The following is a 26,418-nucleotide window of genomic DNA, read 5'->3' on the forward strand; positions in this document are numbered from 1 at the left end:
TTACAAGGGGATATAAATTTAAGGTGAAGGGTGGAAGGTATAGGGGAGATGTCAGGGGTGGGTTCTTTACCCAGAGAGTGGTGGGGGCATGGAATGCGCTGCCCGTGGGTGTGGTAGAGTCGGAATCATTAGTGACCTTTAAGCGGCATTTGGATAGGTACATGGATGGGTACTTAATCTAGGTTAGAAGTTCGGCACAACATCGTGGGCCGAAGGGCCTGTTCTGTGCTGTATTGTTCTATGTTCTATGTTCTATGTAATTGGAGAACCACAGGGAGTAATAAAACCCATACATTTAACATCTATTCCTTCATTTGAGGAACCTTTTACAGGAAGCTTAATTGATTGCATAGGTTCCCTACCACAAACAAAAGTAGGAATCAGTATTTGTTATAATAATGGATGTGTCCACTAGATTTCCAGAGGCCGTTCCATTACGCAATATCACAGCTAAAAGGATTGTAGAGGAATTACTGAAATTTTTTACTAGACACAGACTACCTACAGATATACAATCTGATCAAGGGTGAAATTTCACCTCAAAACTCCCTTGCAGAGAGCGCTAGTAAGATGACATCAGACATTAAAGACCATGTTGAGGGCTTATAGTCAAGACTATCCAGATATATTTGAGATAAGGGAATTCCTTTTGTACTTTTTGCAATCAGAGATGCACCAAATGAATCAACCAAATTCTGTCCATTTGAATTAGATTTTGGGCATGAAGTGAGAGGACCACTAAAATTGATTAAGGAGAAATTGGCCAGTCAGAATTCAGAGACCACATATTTGAACTATGTGCCAAACTTTCAGGAACAATTAAATAGAACAGAGAAGTTGGTAGACAGCATTTAAAAGTAGACAACATACAGTAAGACAGAAAATAGGCAAGAAATCAAAAATTTACAATTTTGCTATTGGGCATAAGGTATTAGTGTTACTTCCAGTGATAGGTGAACCTTTAAAAGCAAGGTTTAGTGGACCTTATCAAGTCAAAAGGAAATTGAGTATGGTGAACTATTTGGTAAGGACTCCAGACAGAAATAAATCTCACAGAGTGCGTCATGTGAATATGCTCAAAAGTAGTTTGACAGGGAGGAAAATAAGAGGAGAATGTCTTCCCCAACACAGAGAGAAGAACCAAGTTTAGAGGATTCTAAATTGGACATTCCTCAAATTAAATTGGACAATGAGAAAATTGTCAAAAATTGGGATAAAGTATTGAGTTACCTTCCAGAGGAAAATCGAAATGACCTTAAAGAGTTATTACTATCACATGGAGTGATATGTGGAAATAAGCTAGGACGTATTAACCTTATTATAAATAATGTAGATATAGGATATGCTGTTCTGATTAGCAACATATAGACATAACCCTCTAAAGTTGGCACAGATTCAAAAGGAGATTGAATACATAATCGAAGTGAGTTACATGGACTGGAGCTCACCCATGGTAATGGTGCCAAAACCAGATAGTACTCAACGGTTATGTGTGGACTATCACAAAGTTGATGAAGTTACAAAGACTAATGCATATCTGATTCCAATTTGGAAGACTGTGCTGAAAGGTTGGGGCAAACAACTTATATTTCTAAGGTGAACTTGCTCAGAGGATACTGACAAGTACCTTTGTCGAAAAAAGTGAAGGGAATTTTGTGTTTTGTAATGCTGAATGGACTCTATCAGTTTAAAGTCATGTCATTTGTTATGAAAAATGCACCAGCCATATTTCTAAGACTAACCAATGTAGTCATTGCTGGACTATCTAACTGTCGTATAAATAGATTACCTGGTGATTTTTAGTCACACTTGGCAGGAACATTTGCAACATTTATCTGCCTTGTTCGATAGACTTTGGAAAGCAGGCTTGGTGTAAACCTGGCTAAAAGCGAATTTGCAAAGTTAGGGTCTGGGCTATCTTCTTGAAATGTTTTGAGGGGTCTGGCTTGGACCATAACAGGTGGTGGAGGTCTGGATTGCACTACTTCTGAACTGACTTCCTAGTTATTCTATAGCTCTGCCAATAATCTTTCTCCCTATTTGTTTGTTTGTTTGTCTGCCTGTGTGAGAGAGACAGGAGGAGTTTTTAAAGGGATTAGTGTTTTAGTAAGTGGTGTTGTATGCCAATGCTTATATCTACTTACTTGTAGATTTAGTCTAATTACGTATAATAAATAATAATTCTTCAATACAGAAATCTGGTTCATGTATTATATCATCCTTGATCTGAAAGTTAGGTATATTAGGGTAGTAAGCACATCTTAGAAAAATAATTTTCGACCCCAGAAATAGTGGGGCTCAATTTATAGCATGTAATGCAAAGTGGGTCATAACATACTATATTAAAAAAAGTTAGATCACCCATAAGTGCTTAGTATCAGGAGCATTGTTAGGTATCATTTCCTACTGCTACAGTGGCATACCATACTGACAAAACCAAAAACATATACCACTTCTGCTCTTTTGCTTTTTCCCAACTCCCGTGAGATTACACTTATAATTTAATTAAAAACTGAATGAAGTATACACAGGAGATACACACAATTACAATCGAGAGAATGTTTTTCAATGGAGAAACCACACCGTCAATTGTCAAAGCAGCTAAGTATGAGCTATAGAAGGGCTTCCTCATCAAAGAGGGACATTCTGGATCATGGCCAAAACATTCCTGCTCAACTCAGTTGCCATTAGCTCCAGAAATTGAGATAGCACTGAGGGAGCTACTTATTTTTTCAAATTTAATCTTAATTTGTAAAGAACCCACATTACATTGGTTTCATTTTATTCATGGGTGCATTACTGTTATTTGTTGAGATTAACTTAGAGAGGTACATGTACTGGCATGTTTTCCAGTTGGCATGCATTGATGTCTGCAGAGGAGTTAGGGATATTTCTTCTGTTATGGAAAAATATTCTTGTTCCGTCTTTATTGAATGGTCGTATTAGTGCCAGTGCTGTAATAACCACTTTCAGACATGGCTGAAAAGACAGGCTCAGCTGGCCTTCTGTTCTATACAATTTAAAGAATATTGTCTCATGGCACGTTAGCAGAATAACTGAAACATTGTAGGTAACCCCAGAGCCATGAGATAGAACACTGACAGTGCTCTTTACAGCCAACATTTTCCTATCCAGACAGACACAGACACGGAGACAGATACTGACACATACACACTTCACTTTGTACCTTCTATCCTCTCATCATTCTGTTCCTCCAGTCTCCCAACTGTAGTTAACATTCCTTCTCTGATCACTGATCCACCCTCAACAGTCTGAGACTTTTATAAGTGGATCACAAAGGTCCAAAGGTCACTTAGGTATTAGAAAAATCTCAGGCTAAAATATTGATACATCTTTATTGGCCAGGATTACATAAAGGTATGCTTTACATATCAGGTAGTGGAGAAATTTCAAAATTGAATTCAACTTGCACCTTTAATTCTGATACCAGTTTTTGAAGACCTGTTCAGCAAGGTCTTAGTAGATTATGTAGGACACATACCTAGAACAGAAATATGAATCTATATTTTTTATTGATTACTGTTATGAAGTTGAAGGCATGTACTATACCTTTAAGAGACAGTGAATGCTGTTCTGAGCTGAGAGATTACAAGCGCTATGTATATAACTACTTGGCAGTCACAGAGTGTACTGAAAAATTGAAAATATGTAAAATTTGGCTGTGAAATGGATACCTGAGTTTGTTGCTTCAAAGCCAATTCAAATTTAATCAGTTTAAATTGTGCCCCGGCTACTAAAACCCAATTGAGTTTGAATTTATTGTTTTGTCAACATAGAGCCAATGAAACAACCCAATGTTGGGGATGTAAAAATGCGGGCATTTTGAAAATTGGAGACAGAGCAACTGCCATTGAGAGAGTCCCAAGAAATTAGGAAACACTTCCTATAAAAGGCACCTTTTCACATGAAACATATTTGCAGTAAAAAGAAAGACAACAACCCAGGGAGATTTTCAGCCAGAAAAGACAGACACCGAAGATGACAGCATGTATGGTTTTGAAATTAAGTTGATGAATTTTTAATAAGTGTCTTATTGGAACAGTACATTGTTATAGAATTGGTGGCAGGTAATAAGCAGTTAAGAGAAAGGGGAGCTTAGAATTGTGAATAGTTGTTGTTTGATGTTCACTTTTAGAGTTAAAAAATAAATTAATGTTACGTTCTTTAAATAGTGGAATTTGGGAATTCCCTGTCACTCATTTTAACAGATTAAGAGATGAGATGAGCTTTTCTCGGTGTTTGGTTTAATTAACAAAGGGGTTCACTGCTGTGTCATAGCATTATGGATATAATAAACAAGCCACAAAAATGGCAGGCAATTACCATCATCAAAACGAAACTATCTAACCACTGCCCAACGACATTCAATGGCATTACTATCATTATCAACATCCTTGCATGACATTGACGAGAAACTGAACTGGACTTGCTATATAAACACAATGGCTTATAAGAGCAGGTCAGAGGCTGGGAATATTGCAGCGAATAACTCACCCCTGGCTCCCATGAGCCTGTCCATAATATATAAGGCACAAGTAAGGAGTGTGATGGAATACTTTCAACTTGCCTGAATGCAGATCCAAAGAAACTTAAGAAACTTGATACCATCCAGGACAAAGCAGTCTGCTTATTGGCACCACACCCACAAGTATCCACTGCCTCCAGCACTGATTCTCAGTAGCAGCAGTCTGTACTATCTTCAAAATGCATTGCAGAAATTCATCAAACGATCCTCAGAGCTCTTCACAAACCCAAAATCATGTCTATTTAGAAGGACAAGGACAATGCGTACATAGGAACACCATCACCAGCGAGTTTCTCTCCAAACCACTGACCATCTTCACTTGGAAATATACCAACATTCCTTCACTGTCACTCAGTCAAAACTCTGGAATTCCTTCCCTAATAGCACTCTGGGTCTACCTACAGCACGTAGACTACAATGGTTCAGGAAGGCAGTTCTCTACCATCTTCTCATGAACATTTCTGTACCAGGCAATAAAGGCTGGCAAACCAATGAAGCCCATTACCCACAAATCAATTTTTAAAAATCATACGATTTCCTGAAGCAGGCCTTTAGTAAAACGTAGTGCAAAAATTGTAGTGAAATATTTAATTCAATTTGTTATGGACGATCAAAGGTATACAATCAGATCAAGATTCAAATTTGATATTGCATATATTTAAAGGAACGATGAACTGGTTTGTGAATAATGATATTTAACAATCTCAAATTGCATTGGAAAGATACATCAAACTTTAAAGACTATGATCAGTACTTATTGTCAAGAATGACCCAATGACTAGTATAAATGCTAGTCCTCACACCTCATGACCCAATGCTTTGTTATAAAATGCCATTGGGGATGCTCCTAATGAGTCCCCAGAATTCAGTTGTTTTGAAGTAATAAATGGACATGAGGTGTGAGGACCACTTAAATTGATTAAAGAAAATCCAGAGACTACTCTTCTCGCCTAGGTTTCAAATTTCAGAAAAAAACCTGACTAAAGCCTATGAGTTGACTAAAAATCAGTTGAAGGCTACTCAACAAACAATAAAACCAGATTAAAAGGCCTAACTTTTAATATTTTGTTGGTGGAGACAAAGTGTTGTTGTTGTTACTTATCTGGAGAACCACTAAAATCAACGGATCTTATCAAATCAAAACAAAACTCAATGATGGGAATTATGCAGTGAATATTCCAGACAGGAGAAAGAGTCAGTTAGTGTGTTATGTTAACATGTTAAAGAGAAACTATTGTAGGGACAATAAAGAAAACTTATACTTAAAGTGTGAAAGAACTAGGAAGTAAAATAGAAATATTAGACCAAGTGAATAACTACCAGAAATTGAAAATTCAACAGTTGATTTTCCAACAATCATTCAGAAGTGCTTAGAGGGTTGAATTTCATGCTTTATCATGCAAAAACTATGAAAGTGACTTACGAAAGCTATTACAGAATCATAAATCAATTTGTGAGAATAGGCCAGGAAAAAGAGTTTTGACTATTCATGATGTTAATGTGGAAAATGTGATATCTATAAAGCAGTACCCTTATAAACTCAACCCAGAAAGATTATCTTAAGTGACAGAAGAGAGTAAATTCTTAATAAATCAATTATTTGTGGCTGGAGCTCAACTATTGTGCCAAAACCAGATAGGTCACAAAAATACTGTATTGATTAGCAAAAATCAATATGATAACAAAAGCGGACTCATCCTATTCCAAGATTGAAAGTTTGCATTGAATAAATGGAACATGCACCATTTGTTACAAAAATTGACTTGCTAACAATATATTGGTAAGTTCTGTTGACTGATACAGCCAAAGTAAAATTAACTTCTGTAATAGCACGTGGACTTTATCAATGCAAATTCTGCTATCTAGAATGAAAAATGCACTAGTCAATGATTAATCAATAAAGTATTTGAAGGACTGTGCAATTGTGTAGTTTACAATGATAATTGGGTTGTTTTTAGCCTAACTTGCAAAGAACATTTAAACCACTTGCCATAACTGTTTGAAAGGCTGCAAATAGCCAATGAGATTCTAAATCTGGCCAAGAGTGAATTTGTCAAAGCAAAGGTGACAAGGCCAAAGCTGCACCTTAAGGGCTATTTTGGATGTTTCCTGAGTTTAGGACAAAATACAAAATTTTGGGTAACGCTGGCATGAATTAATTTGATTACAAGATTTTTTTTCCTGAACTCAGCACTGGATCTCAAATTAATTTGTTGAAGAATGGAAGAAACATTAAATGGATGCAGGAGTATGAGAGTGTCTTTGAGAATTTGAAAGCTGTGCTGACAACCATACTATTTTAAACAGCATTGGACAATGAGAAGCTATTCAAATTCGGCAGTCTGGTGGCTCAGTGGTTAGCACTGCTGCCTCACAGCACCAGGGACCCGCGCTCAATTCCCATTTTGGGTGACTGTCTGTGGAGTTTGCACATTCTCCTCGTGTCTGCATGGGTTTCCTCCCACAGTCCAAAGATGTGCAGGTCAGCTGAAGTAGCCATGAGAAATTGCCCATTGTGTTAGGTGCATTAGTCAGGGGAAATATAGGGTAGGGGAATGGCTCTGGGTAGGTTGCTCTTCGGAGAGTCGGTGTGGACTCGTTGGGCCAAATGGCCTGTTTCCACACTGTAGATAATCTAACCTAATCTAAATTGGCTGTTGATATCATTGAAATTGCTGTGAAGGTTGTTTTATTGTAAAATGACCAGATGGGTATTGAATGGCATGCCAGTTAGCTTTTAAAGAAACTGACCACATGTCAGCAAAAATATTCAACCGTTAAGAAACAAACTTGAGTTTTGTGTTGAATCTACATCATTTTAAAATATGTATTGCCAACAATATAAAAGAAGCTGTTATTTACAGGGACTGCAATGTTTTAGATTTTTTTTTATACATTTCATGGCAATAACTTATTATTAATCTTATAACTTAGATTAGATTACTTACAGTGTGGAAACAGGCCCTTCGGCCCAACAAGTCCACACCGACCCGCCGAAGCGCACCCATCCAGACCCATTCCCCTACATTTACCCCTGCACCTAACACTACAGGCAATTTAGCGTGGCCAATTCACCTGACCTGCACATTTTTGGAGTGTGGGAGGAAACCGGAGCACCCGGAGGAAACCCACGCAGACACGGGGAGAATGTGCAAACTCCACACAGTCGGTCGCCTGAGGCGGGAATTGAACCCGGGTCTCTGGCACTGTGAGGCAGCAGTGCTAACCACTGTGCCACCGTGCCGCCCACCGTGGAGGTTAATTTTCTAGCTGTATAACTTGAAAATTGCTCATGGATTTGGAAAAGAAAATGTTAACGCAGACACTTTATTGAAAGCACATATGAAGGGACATCGAGGGAAATGCTATCCATGGACTTATGTGGTATGAAAAACTCATTATAAGCTTAACTTTAATATGTTATTACTGTTAATGTGACATTGAAATAGCATGAAGATTATTTTTGATAGATAATCAAAATGCTTCTTAATGACACATTTCCTCCAGGTGGGTAAACTATGTGATATATGTTTAAAATATACTTTTTGAGTTTAGATTTTAAACACGTGGCACATGGGTTTGCTCTGTGTGTAAAAGTGGCTTTAATTATTAATGTGCCAGTATTTATGGAGATACGGGTTTTTATGAAACTGATATGAGGGATGTAGTTCCAGGAGTGCTAATAGAAATGTGTTTGCATTGAGAGAGTTTTAAGAGTGGACAGAATGAACACCAATTAGCGTTAGGCTACTTTCAGTTCGAAAGATCTGGAGTTCTCCTTTTGCTTTGGGGTAACACCCATAGGATTGGAAACAGACATCCTGTTTGAAGTTAGATGTATGAAAGAGTTAGAAATAGATTAGCTCAGTGTAAGGATTTTCAGTTGAGAGTTCTAGTCCAAAAGGTGATATTTGAAGCGAAGCAAATTTAAGCTCAGTTGTGTGAATACGTAAGGAAGAGGCTATCAGACTTTCAAGACTTGGAATTGAAAGAAATAGTTAAGGTAAATCTACAAATGTGACAGGTGTCATGGTGTTTGAGCACTATAAAACTTGTTGGGACAAATGGAATATTTCATTGTACTGTGTTTCAAAATCTTTCAAATAGTGTTATATGTTTGTTTTATTCCTTCTTTTCTTTTACATATTAAACCTCTGTTTTATTGTTAAAACTAAATCTGCAACATTGCTTTCATATTTCAGTAAGAGACCATGTTGTTAAATAAAATTAAAAACAAAATATAATCTATCAAGCCACCTGGGTGGCATGGTGGTTCAGTGGTTAGCACTACGGCCTCATAGTACCAGGGTCCCAGGTTCAATTCTAGCCTCAGGCAACTGTCTGTGTGGAGTTTGCACATTCTCCTCATGTCTGTGTGGGTTTTCTCCAGGTGTTCCAGTTTCCTCCCAAATTCCAAAGATGTGCAGGGCAGGTGAATTGTCCATGCTACAAAATTGCCCATAGTGTTAGGTGCATTAGCCAGAGGGAGATGGGTCTGGATGGGTTGCTCTTCGGAAGGTCGGTGTGGACCTGTTGGGCTGAAGGGCCTGTTTCCGCACTGTAGGGAATCGAATCGGATCTAAACCATGGAATCTAACCTGTCCTGTGATGACATTAGCTAGTTTAACAATGTACAAACACTATATCTGTTTAGTTCAACAAAATAGGTCACATTCTCAGGTTTATTTCTCAGGGCAATGCTTTGACCAAAGTTGACCTGTCTGGTTTAAAGTTTAAACAGTTTGGTAGTAAACTGACAGTCACCATTAATTGTTATATTCGTCATGAAAATTATCAATCATTATCCACTAGTGATCCAATCAGCACTCTTCAGTCTTTCAGTAGAAATTTTTCCCTTTGCTTTGTATGCTTTTGCAAATTGAAAAGTTGTATCAAGCCAAAAAGCATTAACAAAATGTATCTTTTTTCATCAATATTTGCTTACCAATAGAATCCAGAGTTTTCTTAATAACTAACACGTCTGTAGTTTTCTCTTTTCTTACATTAGATTACTTACAGTGTGGAAACAGGCCCTTCGGCCCAACAAGTCCACATTGGACTGTGGGAGGAAACCGGAGCACCCGGAGGAAACCCACGCAGACACGGGGAGAATGTGCAAACTCCACACAGTCAGTCGCCTGAGTCGGGAATTGAACCCGGGTCTACAGGCGCTGTGAGGCAGCAGTGCTAACCACTGGGCCACCGTGCCGCCCACCGTGCCGTGCCGCTCTCTCCCCCCTTTCATAAATAGATACATTTGCTTACTTCTAATTTGCTTGGATTATTCCATAATCTTGGGAATTTTGAAAAATCACAACCAGCACATCTGTTATCTGTTGGGCTGATTTTAGAAAGCTAAGATGTAGCGCATTAGGCCTTAGAAATTGATCAGATTTTAGTAACTTAAATTGCACTATTACTTTTTCTCTGCTGATAATTACCTTAAGTTTCTTATTCATATTAGACTCTTTGTTACTCTTTAATTCCGGTATCTAATTTGTGCCTTCCACTGTTAAGATGGACATAAATATTTCTGCAGTGTATCTACCATTTCCTTATGCACCGTGGTAATAACAACTCTTTTGCAGATGAAAACCCTCACATTCCATCTTCCCCTGCATTCTCCTGCATAGAATTGCCCCAGTCAACAAAACGTGTATCTCCATTCATTGCTTTCTCTTCTGATATTTCCTAAAGTGCACAAACAAAGCCTGAACAACCAATATGAACACTTGGCTGTATCTTATTGACATCTCACACTGAAGTCTCAACCTCTACAAATGTTACCATTATATCATCCCTGAACAATGCATTTCCCAGCATTACAGCCTTCTACTTATAGAGAAAAAAAATACAAATCAAGGGAGAAACTGAGTAAATTTTTTTTTGTTGCTAAATTCTGTATCTATTTTCTGGCTGTTATAAGCAAAATCTTGCTTTAGAAGACAAGGTTTATGAACTTGCCAAAGTCAAAAGGTTGAGCATTAGGAGTATATCAGAACTCAGCAATGGAGGGCTAAGAAATTGATCAAGAAATGGAGAATAGAATACAAATGTAAACTAGAGACATAAAAGTTGACTCTAAAAGCTTCTAGGGAAATGTTAAAAGGAAAATATTAGGAAGATATGCATGGATTCATTACAGGCAGAAACAGGAAATAGGAGAATGACAAAGAAGCTAAATAACTACTTTCTACATGTCTTCACAGAGAATGCTTTAAGAAATCATCCAGAAGTAAGAGTTTCCGGGAACTGGTGAGAATGAAAAACTAAAACAAAAGTGCTTTATTATATAAGTAATACTGGACAAATTAATGGAACTGAAAGTTAACAAGTCTTTGGGATCCAATGATTTTCATCCTAGATGCTGAAAGATGTGTCTAGAAAGATAACGGATATATTGTTGATCATTATTCAAAATTCTAATGCTTCTGGAACAGTGCCTGGAAGGTTGCAATTATCAAATAAATGAGGGTGAGAGAAAACAGGGAACTGCAGACAACGTTAGCCTGGTGTCAGTCGTAGGAAAAATAATAGATTCGATTATAAAGCATGTGATAAGAAGACACTTAGAAACAATTACAACATTGGCAGAGTCCACATGCGTTTATGAAAGAGAAATCACATTTGACACAGGAGTTTGGAGTTTCTTTCAGTGCTAAATACTCCTTTTTTGGAATATAAACTTGGAAGAATTGAAGTTTGGATAATGTTATGTTGCACAGAATGTTTAACATTTTTTTGCCACAATTTGGGAATGTGAAATTGTACAGGGTTCAGTTGTTGGTTAGACAAGATCATGTAACTTTTGAAGACCGTTGGATAAAAGACTAGTGTTTTAAACCTAAATAGGGGCAACTGAGCTAGCTGAAGTGAACTAGGCTGAGGGAAAGATCAATATAGACATTAGGGGGATATTTCAGAATGCAGAGGAATTGCGATTATCCAAAGGACATGGGCGGGCAGTATTTCGTTCGGTTACTCAAATGCTGGATAACGTAGTCTACCTGAATGCGGGACCTTGCAATCTTGCCAGATAGTCCAATATTCAGATAATCGAATGCTGGGGTTCCTCTGTACTTTGTGGATAATTGATACTAAACACATGTTTATAGCTCAAACCAAAGACTTTACAATTTATTAACAATGCAGTAACTTTAGTAGAGCAAAGTTAAACATCAAGGTAGTCTGACTAATGTCTAACCTGTTAACCAATCCTCTTTAATTTTAGCCTCCACTCTTATACAAAGACAAGCAGATAAACAGATAGAGTTAAAGAATAAATCAGAATGGAAAAATAAATGAGATGCAACTGGCCAGCTCACGTAAGTAGTCTCCACATTTGTAACATCATCAACAACTGGAATCATATCTTGCCTTGTAATGACACTGATGCATGCAGATAGCATCCAGTAGGTTCTGAGGAATATTCATTTCGTTCTTATAATTGAGATTCTATTTTCTGAACTTACACCAAGTTGATGCTAAGAGGACAACCAGAGAGAAAGCAAACCTTGGTCATATAGCTTTTGCAGGTACCTGATTCAAATACCAATTCAAACTCTGGCTTTGCTCTGCCAGACCAACCATCTCCCCACGGTCCCAGTTAACATTCAACACCTGCCATCTCCTTCAGCATAAAGTTTCTCCCAGAATGTGTAGAACATTTTTTTTAACAATAAACAATCTGCAATTTACTTTGAGGTCTGGCCTCAAAAACAGCTCATTTGTTTATTTTTTAAACACAAGCTGCTGCTCACAGTTTCAAAAGCCACCTTTCAGCTCTCATTTCACAGTTCACAGCTCAAAACCAAAAATTAAATAAAGAACAAAATAATGAAAAATAAATGAGGGTTCTAACAAGCATTCTTATCTCAATTTCCTGCTTTTTAAAACCCTCATCTACCTCATCCTGCCTCCACTCTTTTTTTGTTCAAACTTTTAACTGTGATTGAATCATGGCTAACTCAACCACTCTGTATCTAGTCCCTCCTGTATTTCTGGAAGTGCTAGATACTTTGGCAGGCAATTCTACCCCTAATTTATTTGCCAATTACAGCAATCTGCCTTTTGTTATTTTCCTACAAATCTATCAGGGATACCTGTTCCAACTGGAGGATGATTTCATTTGTTTCCAATGCCGTCTTACTTTAGTATGATAAACCTGGTAGTGTTCTTTTATCCTTTATCACATACACTAACTCCACATTCAACTTTATGTCACCCTCAATCAAAAGATCCCAATGGTGAACCCTCAAACCTTTGACTTAACTGGGAAGAGTGTGTTGATAACTGTCCACATTGTTCCACAGCTATCACAAAATGTATAAATGTATAAAATCCCAATTAGATCACAGTTTGCATGACTGACACCTATTCAGGACAAAAACAATTCACGTCAGAGTTCCTCAGTAACTCTATTTATCGTAGCACACTTGCCTTGAACAAAAGCAGAAAAAAAGGAAAGATTTCTAATTTAAATTATGCTCCTTCAACATACACACTCACAATTAAGACAGACAAAAGACAAACAGTTTAACACATATGAGTGGAAAAAGAATAAAGAAAGGGTAAACAAAATTTCAACAATAAAAATCCAGATCATAGGTGGAAAGTTATTTTCTCACATTTTAGGAATGGGAATTGTCAGGCTTTTGTCTGCAGGGTAACGTTCTTCTTTGATTCATTAGTTTATTGGGTGGACCTAGAGTAATTCTTCTATTAGGAATCTTTCTTTTGAGCTTTGGTTTTTCTGTCTTTTTACACACATTCACGCACACGTAGGCTTTGGAAGTTTCTATCAGTGCTGCCTTGGCATTTGCAACTTTTAATAGTCAGCAGGATTGTTGAAAGACAGAACTTCCTTAACTCAAAAGTCTCTCACTCCAAATCAGTTTCAAATTCTTCCTCTCAAAGTTCAAAAAGTAACATCGTAATACACAGCTCAAAAATAAGGAGCACATAACTTTTAAGTTGCAAATCTCTTGTGGTATTTCAGTTATAGCAGTCCAACTTCCAATTTAGTTTATAGTACGCCCCCATCCCCAAACATTGGTCTCTTACATGTCTAACAACTCAGAGGTGTTTCTTTACCATCTCCAAAAATATATGGTTAAAAATGGAAACCAACAGCTTCATGTTGAGTTATTCATTTGTCCAGAATCGGCTGCCACATTTTTAGAATTCAAACACAACATACCAACAGTTAAAATTCTGCCCAATATAGTTTTGTTTATCATTTCTAAAGATTGGTAGAGTAATATGTCAGTGTAGTCATTTTTGGACAAAGTTCAGTTTAAGGACATTGCAAGTAATCTTTTGATCACAATTGTTAGTCATTTCCAAACTGTGAACAAAGCTTGAAGTTAGTCTGTTTTCCTCTCAGGATGGTGAACTCAGTATCGAAAGCCATATGATGAATAAAACTTTGGATCAGCCACAAATACAGTGTAAGAGACTCAAGTTCACAGTATCTTATTGCGCAAGGAGCAGTCTTCATGATACAGGAAACATTCAACTCCAGTATGTTACAATGATGTGGGCAAAGAGTTATTATTTAATCAGGGATATTGACACATATTGCAGGATATCTCAAAAATGATTAGAGTAAAAGTTCACTATTTTTATCCTCTATTAAACAAGGTTGTAATAACCATTAATTTTGCCCATCCAAGCTTACAGCAAGGAGAAAGTGAGGACTGCAGATGCTGGAGATCAGAGCTGAAAAATGTGTTGCTGGAAAAGCGCAGCAGGTCAGACAGCATCCAAGGAGCAGGAAATTCGACGTTTCGGGCATAAGCCCTTCTTCAGGAATACAGCAACACCAAATTATATATATATTGCACTTTAATGTAGAAAATAATCCATCAGTGGATCCATGGAGGCATACCAGTAGTCAAAAATAACTGACACTAAACCCAAGAAGGCAACATTAGGTCAGAAATGAGTTTAAAAAGAGGAGAGTGAGATGGGAAGAATTAGGATAGGTGCAGAAACCAAACACCACACTCTAACCATCGACTGCATAATTACTATACTAATTCAACAAATGTATGTTACCTACACCCACTGTAAAGTACATAGTTTCTTCTCATCGTCTAGAATATACTGGAAACTAATTTGAACACAAATTCATCAACAAATCTAGAATCATGGGATTTCTCCAAGGCTGAAAAAACCATCCATAGGATCGCAGGAACCTTCTGAAGGACAGGGATTGTGAGGATACATTCTGGGAGACTACAATAGTGGGAACTATCAAAGATTTGAAGCACAGTAACCCAATCCAGCTGACACTAACTGTGGATAACATCCAAAAATGTAGTCATCTAAATATGTCTGTGGTGTGGAATCTAGCTAAAGTCACAGGGACTGAGAAAATTAAAAATAACATTGTGACTGATAATTATCTGCAGAGAAACTGTTAAGAGAGACTGGGATGTGATAGAAACTTGTTCTACGGGTTTCACTCTAGAGACTGTGAGTGTTGATACTGTTTAGAGAATGGATCTGCCAAACTACTGCAAATGGACTGGAACTGTTTGCTCCCTAACATTGCAACTAAGCTCGATGACACTGAACTTATCCTCACATTAACATCTACAGATGTGGTTTGACTTGGTTTCTAAGATTTTGGAAGATGTTTCATGTTCTGAGGTCCAGTAATTTCTGATTCAATGAATAATTACATTTTAATCCAGTGGTCTTGACATAAACTATGACAGAAGAATATACACCAGATAATTTCAATTCCGAAAGTAAAACTTAATTAAATGGATGATACAAATGCTAACTGGAGTGTGATGTAATCCCAAACCAAAAATAATTCTAAATGAGTGCAATGACTTTTAGACTCTTCTACCATGGATCAGATTGTGAGTAAGTAGCTTGCAATGTCTTGATTACTAAATTTAATCTGTGCATTAAAACCACTGATGGAAATACTCCCGCCTGCTGCACAGCTGTTTGGCTGCTTTTTAGAACACATTCCCACAGGAATGGAGCTAAAGCAATGATTTACATTTTTAAGCCATTCTGTTCTGAATTTTGTTACTGAGTAATTGAAAATGTTTAACTTCGTGACAGAATTTAGTATTAAAACAATCAGAAGAATTTCATATTTTAACACACATTTAATACAGGCTTTTATCTAAGTTGCATGGTGACCCGCTGAATATTCAGCATTTAAACTGCATATCGCAATTATGCATGCATTATTAGACAGTTAAAGATCAGTAACTTTCTTCCTAATAACATCTTCTTCATCTGTTCATAGTCTGTGATTGTCCATACAATATGCTTTGTATTAAGCCTAATTTAAAGTTCCACTCCCAACTTCCTACACTGTTGTCCTCTGTGGTTGGGTGGACTGCAGCAGAAATGCCTATGAGACTGGTTCAGAACTACAATCGAGCATGCCGGGAACGTTTGTAAAGTTAGTTTAAACTCTGACCTAGGTTAAAACTGCAGCCAGGACTTGTTGGATCTTGTCCTGTAAGCTGTGACCTGCAGTTTCCTGTGTTGACCAAATAAATGAGGTTTTATGGTGGTCTGCTGGACATACTGAAACCACTATGACCTTATATAGAGCATATAATGCAGTTGTTTACAACTTGGTATAAGCATTTGGGAGCTGTTTACCAATAATCTCCATTGGTTAAGTTGAACATTGTGATTATGTTTGATCAATTCATTGGCTAATTGCCAGAGAAGTCTCTGGAAAATGAGCATACTTCGGGATGAATGGTTCCAGACAATGGATTTTGCAGGTGACCAACATTTGAGAAGCACATGTCCTGGTTATCTTCAGAAAAGACAAAGAACCATGGGGCAAGATCTACACCTACAGCAAAATTGGCCACTTCACTTGAATTAGAGTAGTGTTTTGTTTCAAGCCAAGCTAATAGAGTCAAAATTGGAGTTAAAAATGTGAATAAAGTTAAAATAAGATAAAGAGAAGCCAAGTGAAGTGAATTAAAGTTGAAGTTAGGCTATATGTAGTAAGAAGCAAATGCTCAATGAATTTATATTGAGAATCAGTACCTCAATAGTTAAATAAAAAGTGTTTGTTTAATTAAAGTCCAAGTTGACTCCCAGTCTTTTGTCTGTTGTACAAGGGAAGAATGCCGAGGTAAAAGGTTTCAGTACTTTTTTCAAGCAACATCTCTAATAGTTTATTCATACTCTACAGTTGAACCCTCTTTCTTTTTTCCCTTCCGAAGCCATTCACCTCTCTTACCTCCATTCTACTGCCCAGAATTCAGTGTTAATTCAGCTTAACATTTCTCCAGGTACTTCAGAACTTCTTTCCCACTCGTCTTTGCTGTTAATATTGGCCCAGTGATCATAGTTTTGTACATCTTTGAGTAGATCAACAGGTACCATGCCATTCTTTCACAAACACCAACAGTTTTAGAAGCTCCAATCTAAATAAATTCTTTGTCAGCACAGTAAAGTGTGATTACTTGAATTCGGATAAAGGTTAAAAAATGAGACTGGAATCTATCAATTCAACATTTTAAATGAAAGGTTTATCCCAGGTCATCAAACTATTTTCCCATAGAGGATGCTTAGAAATTATATTGTAATATGTGTGTGAACAAACTCGGCAAAATTTTACTGAGTTTTTGGCTTAATGTCAATTTTGTTGAGTTTCATGGCAGGTTGCTCTCCTCAAGGACTAACCTGTTTTCTCACTCTTGTCAGAAACGCATTTCATTAGTCACCCACCCCACCCTAAAGTACCCCTGACATCAGCTGCTAGCCCATATCTGGATGAACTCAACACTGCTGGGACTTGCTAGAATAGACCATTACTCTTGGCACCTGCACCATCTTGAACAGGCTGTTGTGTACCCAGACAATGCACTGTCAGTCTGACAGCGTTCCTGACATTTGTCTCTGATGTGGCAAATATGGAGAAATTGCACCTTGGTTTGTAGACAGCCACCCAGACGTCCTAGTTGATGGGATGTTGCAGAGGAAAACATCCTGTTTCCCAAAGACCAGAAGAAGAAGCCACAAGATTATTTGTTATCAGTCTTATTTGAGATTTCCAACCAGGTTATTTTTCACTCTCAGTGGTCTGGAGGAATGCCCAACAGTGAAGGAAGAAGATCAATGACCTCCACTCAGCTAAATTAAGTGCTATCATCTTCTCTCTAATACCTTACACTCACTCTGTCTTGGGAACTGCATGCATCTCCCATCAAAACTTTACCACTTTCATTATTATTTGCAACATCTGCCTTCACTCAATCTCACCCACCTCAACTGCCCCCCTCCCTCGCAACTCTACACAGACTCTGAATTGCCTACTCACTAGCTCAGGATAACTTAACACTTCTCCACCATCATCAGCACTAACCACAAACAGATGTACAACCCACATTCATCTTACATCACCCTTCCCTTTCTCTCATTCCAGGAAAAACAGTCCATAATAGAGCAGAAAGAGCCAAGACAGCTGGTGAACAGCCCAACATTCAGCTCCTCAGTCCCAGAGAGGTGAGGACCTGGCCATGACTACCCTAAGTGGCTGTCTGACTGGGCCCACCCCACCCTATAGGACCCCTAACATTAATTGCTAGCCCATGTCTGGATGAACCCGACACTGCTGGGTCTTGCCAGAATAGACCATTACTCTTGGACTAATACTAATGTTGCCTTCACTTCATATGCTGTGACCCCACCCAGCTGAAGATTACCTCGCTTGACTTGTCTGAGGATGGCTTACAACTATGGCAAGCTTCCTGACACTAAACAGACGGATGTGCTGTGAGCCTAGTAGCTCTAACCTGGGGGAAAAAAACGGAAAAAAGCAAGGAAGGGAAGGCAACACAAGGGAAGGCAGGGATGCCGTGAGCATCCCAAGTGGGCTGTTAATGGTGGCTGAGTATTAAGAGAGCAAGTGAGCAAACTTAGATGTGGGCTGGTCCAATTTGTGTACTCGGTGCCTGTCCTTAAGCACACAGCACATTTAGTACAGGCTTAAAAATGCAAAAGCAGCCTCTAAAAGGGTTGTCGTAGTGCCATGAGAATCCAGAGAGGCTGGCAGGAGTGAAATGTCAGCATCATTGTATAGAGTCTGGGTATGGCCAGTTCACTGAGATTTTGTTTCCTGGTGACCAGGATGGCTAACTGGACTCACCAGGTACTTGCTTCGACTTTCATGTCTGGAATTCTTAGTGTTTAGTTTCCTCACAGAGAATGGCAGCACAGAGACCTACATAGTCGTATCTTTCAAATTCAGTCTACAACGCCAGTGTTGTAGCTGAACTAGAGTAATTGGTTTAGGGGTACTCCATGTTCTGGAACATAGGTCTTCAGGTCTATTGCCAAAACATTGTCAGAACCTTTACAATATCCAGTGCCTTCAATAGTTTCTTGGTTACACGTGACGTAAATTGATCTGTAATATTGGGGACTTTAGAGGAGATGAAAAGGATCATCCATTTGGCACTTCTGGCTGGAAACTTTTAATTAGGTAACGAGTGCAGTTAATGATGTCATTAACAATTTATAGAACATAGAACATTGAACAGTCCAGCACAGTACAGGCCCTTTGGTCCACGGTGTTGTGCTGAGCATTTATCTTAATCTAAGATCAACCTAACCTACACACACCTCAATTTAGTGCCATCCATGTGCTTGTCCAGAAGTCACTTAAGTGTCCCTAATGTCTCTGACTCTACTAACACCACTGGCAGTGCATTCCACGCACCCACTACTCTCTGCGTTAAGAACCTACCTCTGACATCTCCCCTATACTTTTCTCCAATCATCCTAAAATTATGACCCCTCATGACAGCATTTCTGCCTTGGGGAAAAGTCTCTGACTATCTACTCTATCTATGCCTCTTATTACCTTGTACACCTCTATCAAGTCACCTCTCTTCCTTCTCTCCAGTGTGAAAAACCATAGCTCATTCAACCTCTCTTCATAAGACAAGCCCTCCAATCCAGGCAGCATCCTGGTAAATCTCCACTTCATCCTCTTTAAAGCATCTACATCCTTCCTATAATGAGGTGACCAGAACTGGACACAATATTCCAAGTGTGGTCTAACCAGGGTTTTATAGAGCTGCAGCTAAACCCCGTGGCTCTTAAACTCAATCCCCCTGTTCATGAAAGCCTGTAATAATCCCTCTTAATAGGCATCTTGCCACTGTCTAGTGAGAATTGCAAGTTGACGTCAGACTTTGGTTGAAAAATGCACAGTTATTGCTGACATAAAGAAAGGCCTCAATTGACTTTGCATGCAACTCCCCCCAGATTTTCCACCCTAGTCCATATCAGTCAGGGCCCTGTACATTTTGACTGATGCTTTCTTTGATACATTTATCAAGATTATATGGACATTTATGATTATTTCTTCAGGTGCATTTTTTGCAAAATTATAAAACTGTTTGAAAAGAATGGCTTATAATTTTGCCAATTTAACAAACCAGAGTTAATATTTGTGAAAACATTTATGATATTAAGTATAATCTCGTAAGTATTAGAAATCTAGCCTCCAATCAAAGGGAGTGCATGTAAAAGCATCAGCCAGACATGTTAGTGAAAGTGTTAAGGTATTGGTACTGATAATTACATTCAAATATCGCTATTTCAAACTGAATTCAATTAAATGTGGTAACTGGTGAAGTGGGTAAATAATGTCTTTCATGATTAGCTACTCTGGTCTACCTGTGACTCCATTCAACATTACGTAGTTGACTGTATGCTGTTAAATTGATATTTTCTAAAGGCAGCTGAAAATTGTTGCTGGAAAAGCGCAGCAGGTCAGACAGCATCCAGGGAACAGAAGAATCGAAGTTTCGGGCATAAGCCCTTCTTCCTGAAGAAGGGCTTATGCCCAAAACGTTGATTCTCCTGTTCCCTGGATGCTGCCTGACCTGCTGCGCTTTTCCAGCAACACATTTTCAGCTCTGATCTCCAGCACCTGCAGACCTCACTTTCTCCTCAAAGATATTTTCTAAAGGCAACAAAGTGGGAAATGAAGCTGCTGGACTTTATATAAAAGTGTTATCCTTCAGTTTACTGTGTCTGTCAAGGACCAGGAGAGGAACATTGCTTGTCAGTTGTCCACTTGGCCAGAAATAAGAATACATGCTGATGAGATAGCTCATTTAATACAATTGCATTGCAGAGAGACAAGCAACTGTTGTTGAAGCTATATGCATATCAAAGGTATTCATATTGTGGTTAACAGAATGGCGGCTGTAGATTAACATTTATTGGTAAGCTGAGCTACTCCCTGCACTGCTGATGAGAAGATTTTTGTATCTGTTTGAATCTGTATCCACCCAATGAATTAACAAGCAGCAACTGATTATCTTCTTTATCTTCACAGGTACGAACACCCTTCTGAATTCTTCCTCCCCTTCCCTTCCCTCCTCTTGGTGCATATTCACTATGTCCTCTGATCTTCCGATGCTGAATGATCTGTGCTCAGCAAATTACTAAGTATCCCTTTGCTTCACCTCAACACAGCTCAGGCATGACATGCTGTTTAACTTTTTTTCCTTTGTCTTTGCCTATGTACCCACCTGTTTAGACAGGGGTCCTCTCCCCGCTCCAGAGATCTTTCACTCATTTCCAATATTCTGCCTCCACTTGGACCCCATACTGTGGCCACTTATCTGCATTTGTTTTCTTCATCAAGAACTGTTGATGTGATATCTCCCATATTAAATTCTCTGCTCTTCTTACCACTCTGTAACCTACAACCTCTGAACTAGCTGTTCTTCATTCTCTCAAATGTAATCCGCTATCAAACCTATTGGTAGGAGTGGTGCTGCTGTTGTGTACCTTGCATTATCTATGCCCCAGCTGTCAGACACTTCCTCCTATTTGCCCTGGATCATGACCCCAACACTGAACATCAAGCTGCTGTTTCCAGCACTATCACTGACTCTATCCCCTCTTAGCTCCCATCTCAATGTTCCCCAACACTGCTTCTATCCCTTTTTCAAAATCACTAACAAGACTACCCTGTCAGATCCATTGTTTCAGCCTATTCCTGTCCCACTCAACTTATTTCTTCATATTTTGATGAATATTTTACATTTTGTTCAAAATCTGCCCATTTATAACTCTTTACATGGTTCCACAATTTCCAGTTTTCTGGCCCAGCTGCGACTTCTTCACCATGTGTGTCCAATCCCTCTACATGTCCATTCAATATCAGGATGGTCTGAAGGCCCATTGCTTCTTCCTTGAAAGGGGATCTGATCAGTTCCCATCCATCACCACCAACCTCTTTCACCTGGTTATTTTGTTCTTGCTTTGAACAACCTCTCCTTTAACTTGTCCCACTTTCTTCAACTGTGATTATATATATTCACACAGCTATAAGGGTGTGTCAGCCTCAGCTACGCCTGCCTTTTTTTTTGGGTTATGTGGAACATTCCTTGTGCCAATCAATTTGGACCCCTTTTACACAACTTTTTCTCTGATATATCAATGAAGTAATTGATTCTGCTTCCTGTTTTCACCCAGAATTGGGAAAAAAAGTGTTTTGTTTTCAAAGTCTATCTCTCTCTCACCTTCACTGACTCCATCAGATTCTTCCCTCCCTTTCCATGACTTCACTATTTCCATTTCTGGGAATAGGCTATCCACTAATATCCATTTCAAATCCACAGCCTCCCAAAGTTACCTTGACCAAATACTTCCTTACATCTTGCTTCCTGAAGGACTCCATTCCATTCTCCCAATTTATCTGCCTTGGTCACAACTGTTCCAATTATGCCACTTTGCATCAGAGCACACCTCATATGTCTTTCTTATACCTCAACCAAGGAAACAGTCCACTGTGGTTGACAAGCCTCTCTTCTGCTTCTGACCCATTTCCTGGACTGTTGCCCCATTCCTTCCCCCTCCCTCTGAGAATATGATAGAGGTTTTCTTGTCTTTACCTTCCACCCCACCAGTCTCCGCATTCAAAGGATCATCCTCTACTATTTTCACTATCTGCAGCAGAATATCATCAGCAATACATCTCCCCCTCCACCATTAGCATTCCACAGGGACTGTTCCCTCCATCGTTCATTCCTCCACCATGCCTAACACTTCCTCGCTCACCCATGCCTGGCACCTTTTGCACACCATGTCTTATGGGTGTCTTGTTGGCTTTTCCTTCAGCAGAGTGGATCCATTTTCTGCTTTCACACCTATCATTTACAATTATTTTACATCTTTATTCTTCCTCAAAAGAAGAGAAGCCCAAGTATCAGTCACGCTTGTTAGAGTTCATTACTAATTATCATCCTTAACCTGCAGTGAGGATAATGGACAGGCAATCAGGATTGCTGAGGATGTTAAGTTTTTTTATATATCGAAGCACAGAATAAAAAGCAATAAAAAGCTGTAGATTTTTTTAACCCAGATGATAGCCAGCATCCTGCATTCAATTTTCACAAAGGTTTTCAGGAAGCAATTCATAAGTTATATTTTTCCTGTGTACAGAAATAATAATTCCTTGAAACTCAATTTTAATATTGTATTTTTTTCCATAAATTATGAATTTAACTATTTATTTTGATAAATCATAAAATGATAAGGTTTATAAAATGTATTTATATTAAACTCACAAAAATATATTGATAGATTCCAAATTAAAAGATTTAATAATATGCATGCAATCCTTGGTATTAGTGTCATTTTATCTATCTAATGGAGAAATCCTTAAAAAAACAACATAAACACAGAAGGTAAGATTACCATGTAACTGCATCATCTAATAAAATATTTAGTGAGAATGAAAAAAAATTGAAAAAATATCACAAAGAGCTCTCAAGAAAAATAAATAATTTTGACCCTGGTGTATTTACTTGAAATAGTTCCACTACTTAGGTACAGGTATACTTGAAGGTAGAGGGGAAGGCAGAAGGAAAAGAGTGGAAGTTAGGAATGGTACTTTGCACTTGGTCAGTAGAAGAGAACCAGCATTAACTTGAAGGAGAAAAGCACATAACTGGACTGAAAGGGATAGAAGAATGATAGCTTCAACTGGCTTGTATAGGACCATATCAACAACTTGAACTAAAAAGGAAGAGTAATTAGCGCACATGTATCAGCAAGGAGGATTCAAAGAACAGCACACATTTCTGTGAAGAGTTAAAGCTGACGAGTGTACAGGATCTCGGTGAACTGTGCCCAGAGAGGTAGGATACTTCTGCGAATTGAGCAAGTGAGGGTTAATTGTAAGAATGAGTTTTGAAATCACTTTTGTGCAAGTGATGGTCTGTTGGATATTTAAATATTGCTTTCTCTCTTTAGATGGAAAACTCATCAGTTGTGAAGTATCAGACTTTCTAAGATTGAAGAATAACCAGAATGGTCCATGTTGAATGGAATATTCAAAACATTCCAAGGGAATAATTAAAAATGAAACATTAATTTTGTATCAACATTTGGCTTTTTCTTTCAGACATATATGTACAAAGAAAGAAATGTGATGTATAGCTATTGCTTAATTGACAAAAAGCAAATTGAACTACCTTATTCAAGTAAGAGAGTCTGGACCAGCTACTTTTTTGCAATTTATTACAGCTTTTATTTGAAGCCGTCATGAAATCTTTGCTCATTCTCCAGGCTAGTATGATATGAACATAAATTCCACAGGTGTAATTTTCTTCATAGCTTAGTTTAGACACTCAATGAGTGGTGTTGAGCTTCTGCACGCACCAAGTAATAAACTTACCAAAATAAAGCAATCTTCAGAGAAGACGTGAAACTGAAAATGTGTTTGTGCATTAAGGGTTCTGTGGCAGTATTTAAAGTGTCATAAGCAAGATTTCTTTCCTAATCTATACCATGAAATATTGATTATAATTTTTTTAGATTAGATTACTTACAGTGTGGAAACAGGCCTTTCAGCCCAACAAGTCCACACCGACCCTCCGAAGAGAAACCCACCCAGACCCATTCCCCTACATTTCCCCCTTCACCTAACACTACGGGCAATTTAGCATGGCCACTTCACCTAACCTGCACATCTTTGGACTGTGGGAGGAAACCAGGGCACCCAGAGGAAACCCACGCAGACAATGTGCAAACTCCACACAGACAGTTGTCCGAGGCGGGAATTGAACCCCGGTCTCTGACACTGTGTGGTAATAGTGCTAACCACTGTGCCGCCCACTGATTGTATAATATTTATACAATTACTTTATATGGCTGTGGAATTTAGCTACAGTGTTACTGTGACTCTGCAACAAATAACTAATTGCATATGAAGTGCATAGGAATGTTTTCAAAACATTAAATATAATAATTTGCAAAACTGTCCTCTTCCCTTTCCCCACGAAGAACAATGTTCCACTAGTTGTAGTTGTCCATTTGATCATAGTAATTCCCGGTCACTTCAAATCAATTAGTTGCATCACTGATATATGACAGTGTTGTTTTACCTTTTTGATCAAAGAAGTTGAATTGTCTTTTTTTGTTGAATCTCATTTCAATGGCCCCAGCAGTTTGTGTTTCTATGGCTCACTGAGGCCCCCTTGAGGCAACAAACATAGACTACAGTAGTTCAATCCAAATAAACAATCCTACAGAATTGTATTGATGTTGTGTTTCATATATAGTATTGGGTCAGTTCCAAGTTCCTTCCAAGATACGAAGGCAATTTAAACCTACCCTGAAAAGGACACAAAGCACCGCAGAGAGAACAAAAACTATGGAAACTGAAACAGCCTTTGAGACTTAACTTCAGGTGTAGTGTTCAACTTGAAATAGTACTCATTTAGATTATTTCATAATCAAGTACAACAATCATGTTGCACTACGTATTAAGTTTTGTTTAAGCATCAACATGGAAAAACTGAATGTGAAGGGGATACTGACTGACATTTTGAAGAATTTTATTAAACTATCAGGTATTCATAAGTAAACTAGGGACTACATCTGGTTTTACCTAATTATCATCAGAAGCACCGAAGCTCCTCACTCAAAATCAGTTTCAGTACAACACACATGCTTACCTTCTGGTCTGTATTGGGCAACAATGGTCACAGTCTGACCAGCTCTTTTGAGTGCTGCTGCTGCCTGCTCATGGGTAGCACTCCGAAGGTTTACACCGTTCACCTGAAACAAGTAAGAGAGATTGTTTAAAACACAATTAAGTTCCCATGTTGTTACTGGCAATTTCTAGTGGTGATGCAGATTTACTTATTAAGTGCCCACTGACACTGCTTTCCTATAGCCTGTCCAGAAATAACTAAATCAAATGAATTTCTTTCTAAAAATAATACTTTACAATTCTGTTTTTGAATAATTAAAAGAAAACGTGTCATGGCATACATGACAGGGAAGAAAAATAATTTGGACATATTTATTAAAGCATCTGCACCAATGACGTCTTCGTTGTATCAGGTGTGTGTCTGTTGTAGACTAATTGATAGATATTAAAAACACCAATTGTCAACAAGTCCATTCTCATTCTATTATGCAACTACCAAAATGGTAGAAGACAAAGATTTTTTTAAAAATAGGATTTACAATGATTCAACAAAGCAAATGGCTAAATAAAATATATTTATGATGACAATTAAAATAGGAACAAAGCTGAATGAAAGTACCATGATCTCATATGTTGGAAGTGATCAGCCATTTCCTTGCAATGTATCTTTGTTGAAAAATGTGGTGCTGGAAAACACAGCAGGCCAGGCAGCATCCGATGAGCAGGAGAATCGACGTTTTGGGCATAAGCCCTTCTTCAGGAATGAGGCTGGTGTGCCAAGCAGGCTGAGATAAATGGTAGAGGGGAGGGAATTTCAGGAAGGGGCTCTGGGAATACGATAGGTGGAAGGAGGTGAGGGTGATAGGCCAGAGAGGGGGTGGGGGCGGAGAGGTCGGGAAGAAGA

The 26,418-nt window shown here is 38.3% G+C and overlaps 1 protein-coding gene across 5 annotated transcripts in view; it reads right to left on the reverse strand.

The window, feature by feature from the left end:
• dlg3 (discs, large homolog 3 (Drosophila)) overlaps nt 1–26,418 on the reverse strand; it is a 539,119-nt gene that overhangs the window by 105,987 nt on the left and 406,714 nt on the right. For all 5 annotated transcript variants that reach the window (XM_043704756.1, XM_043704755.1, XM_043704754.1 and 2 more), the window contains one exon: nt 25,537–25,639. In XM_043704756.1, coding sequence (XP_043560691.1) covers nt 25,537–25,639 — 103 coding nt within the window. The remainder of the gene's footprint in view (nt 1–25,536; nt 25,640–26,418) is intronic.

Source organism: Chiloscyllium plagiosum, chromosome 15 (assembly GCF_004010195.1).
Source record: "Chiloscyllium plagiosum isolate BGI_BamShark_2017 chromosome 15, ASM401019v2, whole genome shotgun sequence".
NCBI lineage: Eukaryota > Metazoa > Chordata > Chondrichthyes > Orectolobiformes > Hemiscylliidae > Chiloscyllium > Chiloscyllium plagiosum.